At 42.3% G+C, this 7,316-nt stretch overlaps 1 protein-coding gene across 1 annotated transcript; it reads right to left on the bottom strand.

Moving 5' to 3' along the window:
- Positions 1 to 513: 513 nt before the first annotated feature.
- On the bottom strand, positions 514 to 5,361 carry LOC112226374 (carcinoembryonic antigen-related cell adhesion molecule 20). The gene is made up of 5 exons (XM_024390767.2): positions 4,204 to 5,361; positions 3,396 to 3,440; positions 1,893 to 2,168; positions 1,504 to 1,779; positions 514 to 1,006 (listed from the first exon to the last, which is right to left on the bottom strand). The coding sequence occupies exons 1-5, from the start codon at positions 4,403 to 4,405 to the stop codon at positions 915 to 917; spliced, it is 891 nt and encodes a 296-aa protein (XP_024246535.1). The 5' UTR covers positions 4,406 to 5,361; the 3' UTR covers positions 514 to 914.
- Between the last annotated feature and the right edge of the window lie 1,955 nt (positions 5,362 to 7,316).

Genomic DNA, 7,316 nt, shown 5'->3' with positions numbered 1-7,316 from the left:
ATTGTTCAATTTCACCATATCATGCCCTGACCAAACAGGGTAGGCAAACATGGCCTGAGATTGAAATGACCTTATCACACAGAAATGGATTTGCCAACAAATACATTTGAATGTGTGCGATTGTGTTGGACATGGTGCTAGGACTGGTGTAAAGAGTTGTACAACTTGTACATCAGGTTAGCCTTTGCCATAAGTAGGCTACATTAGCTATATAAGCCTACACACTGACAGCCTACAGTATACTATCATGTTATGAAACGACTTCTGTGTATGTAGGTCAGGCTAGTCTCATAATACCACTCTCACATAAACAAGTGATGTTATGGTGTGAAGATAGTGTGATTATAACAGCAGCTTTTCACAAGACTTTTCCTTGAAGACAGCAGGGTTGTCTCTGCTCCCTAGTGAGGGGAGGGACAGTACAGTGTACTCTGCTGGTATGTCTGGCAGTGGATCTGGAGGTATGCTGGCTACGCCAATCAAAGACCAAAGTTGACAACTCCATACAGAGACAGCTATCTATTACCACACTCATTTGGGAGTTTATTTTACAAGGTCATCTCAACAACAACAAAGATAATAATAATACAGTACGTATTGCAAATAAGAAAATATTACATAGATAACATCAATATGTACGTTTTGTTATTATTTTCTCATCGTTACCCACTGCATGTGGATGATCAACATAATTCACTGGAAACTTCCAATCACTCAACTATCATTATCCCACAACAGAGGAAACATTCTTATATCCTTATATTCTTACTCTGAGAAATGAGCATTCTTATTGGACAGGATTAAGAGTTTCAAAACGTTGGTTCCTGTTTTATTATTCGTTCTGAAGGTGAACCTGAACTCATTCAATGTTCTCCTCTGTCCTTCCCATCGTCTGTAGTCTTATAGCGCCCCTCCTAGGGATCCAGGAGGAACAGCAGTCCCATACAGAGGACCAGTCCTAAAACTCCACTCAGCCTCACTGTTTCAGATCCTGATACTGTGGGTCCTGCATGAGGGAACAATAACATGACTTCAGTCTGGGATTTTGGAGATGAGTATTTTACAATGTAGTACGCAGGTATTCTAGCTAGGTTAAAAAACAAAGCATTTTGATTGAAATATTTAGATTTAACAGTACCTACAACTGGGTTTAAGCATGAGTTAATAAATTTTTTATCAAGATAACTTGGTGATAATAGTGTAGGAATATTTTATGAGGGATATTATTATATAAGTCGAAGTGTTGTGTAGTTTTACAGTAAGGTGAATCAGTTCGTTGGAATTGTGATAATCAATTACTATCTACCTTTATGTATGGCTGAATGAATGTGGTCAGTTCACCATTAAATCTGCCAAAGAGTAATCAGTCTCCATCCTGGGTTTGTCTAGAGAGTAATTACTTTACGATCTAAAGAACCCTCAAACAATCACAAAACTGCCATTGCAAGAATTGATTCTGCAGTGAAGCTTAATTTGATCAAACATTAAAACGGGAGTGACTACCTGTGACCTTCACTGTCTTGGAGGCCTCTGCAGAGCGTCCAGCTGCTGTGTTCTCCACCACACAGGTGAAGTTCTGGACCGTACCAGGTACCGACGGGATCCATTTCAGGATATTCTTCCTCACGGAGAAGTAGGCGCTAGTAAGGATACCCCCCCTCAATGGCCAGCGGATGGAGCAGTCCAGGTCGACAGTGCAGTTCACCTGGCAGGTAAAGGTGTATTCCCTTCCAGGCAACACTGTGTCAGGGCCACTGATACTAACACTCCAATGATCAACTGTCAGTCAGCAAAGGAAGAAAATTTACATTTTGTTGAAGGATAATTGGACAGGATCACCCATATTCACTGATTCTCTCAAATGAAGCGTAGGCGTTACATCTTATACTCACAGTTTAGCAGGTAGCCCAAGCTTATGACCTTGCTTTCAGCCATGTTTGCCATGGTCACCTCGCACTGATAGAAGCCACCATCAGAGGGCAGCAGGGAGTTGAAGTGGAGGGAGGTGTTGTGTTCCAACAGGTTTATCCTGGCGTCTGGAGCTACAACCTGGCCGTCTTTGTACCAAAGCACTGGCAGGCCTGGGAAGGAGCCGTTACAGTCCAGGCTGAAGGACTGGCTGAGAATGGGGAGAGAGAGCTGTGGGCTGGGCCTCACGGACACTGAGCCTGGAACACACAGAAGGGAGATCCAGAGGTGTGATTGGTGGGACGGTTAGGGTTAGGAATATGAGGCATATTCAATCCGGGCAGAAACCTGGTTTTCCATATTGTCACGGCCCCTCCTCTGCATTGCAGGGGCGGTTCCTCCTGAAGGCAGAGGAGGGTCATTAGTGATTGGAGCCACCTGGGCTCAGGGTATTTAAACTGCTTCACTAACCACTCTTGTCTCTCACTCTGCTCCTCCAGGTATGATCCTGTTTTGTTTGTTCCTTTGTAGTTTTACTTAGTTTTCACTCAGTCAAATTCACACACACAGATTCACGCATCCCTGCACTTTACATACACACTGCATTATGATACTTTCACACCTCATTCCTTTTTCTTTAAAGTTAATAGTTTTGGTTTATAATAAAGAACCTTTTTGACTGGCCTATACCTGTTCGTGTCCCCTCATTTCCGCCACAGGCTATGAGCCGGCCTGTGACAATATGAACTGAGTTCGGTCGGTCAAATGAAATGATTCAGTTGATAATTTTATGTGTGTATTAATTGTAGAGGACCTTGTGCATTTCAGGTAAAATAACAACTCAACATTTATATCCCAGGACAAATTAGCTGGAAAAAGCAAGCTAGCTAAATAGGGCACATTAGCTAGCAACTCCAAACTAGCTAGCTAAATTGCCATAAATGTTTAATGCTTTTCGACCTGTCACCAAATTAATATAATTGGTTCAGAGTTTGTTTTGATACTTCAACCTGCGTGTCGTGATCGTGTTCAGTGTGGGGGGACAAAATCAATTTGCGCACTATGGAGCACGTGCACGGCCAAGATTGTGGTTATGCTCTTTGAGCTCCCACTCTCTGTGTTGACCGCAGTACACTGCAGCTCCACAATGCGGTCCAGACCTTCTGGGGTCCAGGTAAACGCACTCCCATTGAAAGTGCGCCCCTTCAGCAGCCAGGTGTAGGTGCATCCTGGGATGCAGTTGGAGGATGTGCATCCTGGGATGCAGTTGGAGGTACAGGTGAAGGTCGTCTTGTATCCATCTCTCACCCGACCCAAGCCCATGACGCAATATTATAACAAAATAACAAACACAATGCCAAACACTATGATACTAAACATATAGTAAAATGTGTCTCTATATAATTGCGAGTTAACATAATTCCTTTGGTGGTAATGGTAAGAGATTAGAGGTAGTCTTTGATGGTTTCAGGTAGTTGGATACTCACTAGGATTAGGAGATGCTGCTGAGACACTGGTAGGATCAAGGCCTCCTGGAGATATATATGAGAGAGAGAGGGGGGAGAGAGAGACAGAGGCAGAGATGACGAGGAAAGATAGAGACTTCATTAAAGCGGCAATCAGCAGTAAAAACAATAACAAAGCTGAAGCCCCACCCCTGGATTGGTAAAAAACAGAGGGATGGGGGTGGAGATATCAAACCACTCTAATTCATAGACAGAGCTATGGATGTAAGGACTGATCATCCAAGATATCAAAATTATAGTTGTGACCATGTTGTGAGGCTATACAGTTTGTTTGCATTTGCTTCTTTTTTTAAAACATTGGATTAAAACAAGCCTATTTGTGCGGTTCTGATGGGGAACGACAGCTGAACTAAGCTCATGAAGCATTTTAAAGTTATATTCTTCAAGAATCAATGGGTACATATCATTCATTCATTTACATTCAAGTCCAAAAATGGTGTAGCAGCTGCTGACTGCCACTTTAAGGGCATCATACAACCTGATGAGCTGTATCTGAATAATGTTGTTTGACTCATGTGAGTGGCTGACAATTTGCCCTATATGTTGTACAATGATCACACTGAAATTGTGACTTTGTGTGTGTGCATGTGTGTGAATGACTTTATTCTTATTTTTGTGTCAAATCAACATTTGCCGGCTTAATTATGGAATTAATTGACTGAATGATTCAGTCATTTGTATATATGTGTGAATTAAAGATTGTGTGTGTGTGTGTGTGTGTGTGTGTGTGTGTGTGTGTGTGTGTGAGAGAGAGAGAGAGAACCCTTACCTGTCAGTGTCAGTACCAACACAGTGTAGAAAGTCTTCAAATAGAATGCCATAGTATTACCCCCCGAGTCTTCTACCACTCTCTGTGGCCACCCAAAATATGTGGACACCTTTATACCTTCATTAGTACAGGAAGTATTGTGTTGACATACTGTAATGTCTTGGATTTCAACATTTGAGTCACAAAATTGGGATTTATTCATACATTCTTTAGTCACGTCTCAGCCATCTTGTGCTAAGAAACCTTGAGTAGATATTCCAGGTTGCTAAAACATTTTTGTTTTTATTTCCTTACCTTACTCAAAGAGTAGGCTGGTTTAAATGATAGTGTGTACAGTAGTAAGTATTGGCAGAGTTCAGACTTGTGTAAAATGCCTTCCTTTGTCCTTCATGACTGCTGCTGATTCCAAAATGTCTGTTGCCCCAAAGCAGAATGTTTCAGTTGACAACCATCATTAGTTGATTCAATTGAATCATGTGTGTTAGAGTTGGGCTGGAACAAAAGCCTACACACTACCCTGTAGTCAACCCCTGTGGTTTGTGTATGATATCCCCCTGGTTAACTGGGTCACTGGAGTTCTTTACTAATCAAGTTCCCTGACCTCTTGGCAATACTGTGGTAGTCAGTGACAAAACTGACTGGACGTTACCGTCACTGTAATCTAGTTCCCCTGCTGTGTGCAGTAGCATGGGGACGAGGTTACCGTCACTGTAATCTAGTTCCCCTGCTGTGTGCAGTAGCATGGGGACGAGGTTACCGTCACTGTAATCTAGTTCCCCTGCTGTGTTTTCAGTAGCATGGGGACGAGGTTACTGTCACTGTAATCTAGTTCCCCTGCTGTGTGCATTATTTAATTGCCAAAATGCCATGTGTGCACTTTTATCAGTGCAGTCTTAACAACTTAACCATTAAAAAACTTCTATTCGGCATTGTACGTCTCTTTCTGTGGCCACCTAAAATATGTGGACACCTTTATAGCTTCATTAGTACAGGGGGTGTTATATTGACATACTGTAACGTCCTGGGTTTCAACATCTGACTCACAAAGTTATATTTATTCATACATTCTTGATTCTTTAGACAGGGCTCTAACTCCCCTAGCTCCACAATGAGATAGGGTGCAGAGCAGGCTGTTAGCCAGCCTGCCAGCTTAGTGGAGTCTGCCACTAGCACAGTCAGCTATCCCCATTGAGACTGTGTCTGTGCTTCGACCTAGGTTGGGCAAAACTAAACATGGCGGTGTTCGCATCAGCAATCTCACTGGAATAAAGACCTCCTCCATTCCTGCCATTATTGAAAGAGATTGTGATACCTCACATCTCAAAATAGGGCTACTTAATGTTAGATCCCTCACTTCCAAGGCAGTTATAGCCAATGGACTAATCACTGATCATAATATTGATGTGATTGGCCTGACTGAAACATGGCTTAAGCCTGATGAATTTACTGTGTTAAATGAAGCCTCACCTCCTGGTTACACGAGTGACCATATCCCCCGCGCATCCCGCAAAGGCAGAGGTGTTGCTAACATTTATGATAGCAAATTTCAATTTACAAAAACACCCTGACGTTTTCGTCTTTTGAGCTTCTAGTCATGAAATCTATGCAACCTACTCAATAACTTTTTATAGCTACTGTTTACAGGCCTCCTGGGCCATATACAGCGTTCCTCACTGAGATCCCTGAATTCCTATCGGACCTTGTAGTCATGGCAGATTATATCATTTTTGGTGACTTTAATATTCACATGGAAAAGTCCACAGACCCACTCCAAAAGGCTTTCGGAGCCATCATGTCACGCCTTGGTCTTAGTATTTTGTGTTTTCTTTCTTTATTTGGTCAGGCCAGGGTGTGACATGGGTTTATTTTGTGGTGTGTTTTTGTATTGGGGTTTTTGTAGGTATTGGGATTGTGGTTGAGTAGGGTTGTCTAGGGAAGTCTATGGCTGCCTGAGGCGGTTCTCAATCAGAGTCAGGTGATTATCGTTGTCTCTGATTGGGAACCATATTTAGGTAGCCCGTGTTTCACTGTGTGTTTGTGGGTGATTGTTCCTGTCTCTGTGTTTGTTGTCACAAGATAGGCTGTATAGGTTTTCACGTTCTGTTTGTTGTTTTGTAGATTTATGTTATTTCATGTATCGTTCATCTTCCATTAAAGAACATGAGTAACCACCACGCAGCATTTTGGTCCGACTCTCCTTCGACGGAAGAAAGCCGTTACACATCATCGACTCAGTGGGCTTTGTCCAACATGTCTCCGGACCTACTCACTGCCACAGTCAAACTCTGGACCTAGTTTTGTCCCGTGGAATAAATGTTGTGAATCTTAATGTTTTTCCTCATAATCCTGGACTATCGGACCACCATTTCATTACGTTTGCAATCGCAACAAATAATCTGCTCAGACCCCAACCAAGGATCATCAAAAGTCATGCTATAAATTCTCGGACAACCCAAAGATTCTTAGATGCCCTTCTAGACTCCCACCGCCTACCCAAGGACATCAGAGTACAAAAATAAGTTAACCAACTAACTGAGGAACTCAATTTAACCTTGCGCAATACCCTAGATGCAGTCGCACCCCTAAAAAGAAAAAAAAATGTCATGAGACTAGCTCCCTGGTATACAGAAAACAGCCGAGCTCTGAAGCAAGCTTCCAGAAAATTGGAATGGAAATTGCGCCACACCAAACTGGAAGTCTTCCGACTAGCTTGGAAAGACAGTACCATGCAGTATCGAAGAAAAGCCCTCACTGCTGCTCGATCATACTATTTTTCCAACTTAATTGAGGAAAATAAGAACAATCCAAAATGTATTTTTGATACTGTCACAAAGCTAGCTAAAAAGCAGCATTCCCCAAGAGAGGATGGCTTTCACTTCATTAGTGATAAATTCATGAACTTCTTTGAGGAAAAGATCACGATCATTAGAAAGCAAATTATGGACTCCTCTTTAAATCTGCGTATTCCTCCAAAGCTCAGTTGTCCTGAGCCTGCACAACTCTGCCAGGACCTAGGATCAAGGGAGACACTCAAGTGTTTTAGTACTATATCTCTTGACACAATGATGAAAATAATCATGGCCTCTAATCCTTCAAACTGCATTCTGGACCCT

This window comes from Oncorhynchus tshawytscha, linkage group LG03, assembly GCF_018296145.1.
Source record: "Oncorhynchus tshawytscha isolate Ot180627B linkage group LG03, Otsh_v2.0, whole genome shotgun sequence".
In the NCBI taxonomy this organism is placed as follows: domain Eukaryota; kingdom Metazoa; phylum Chordata; class Actinopteri; order Salmoniformes; family Salmonidae; genus Oncorhynchus; species Oncorhynchus tshawytscha.
This window is presented reverse-complemented; position numbering and strand designations above follow the sequence as displayed.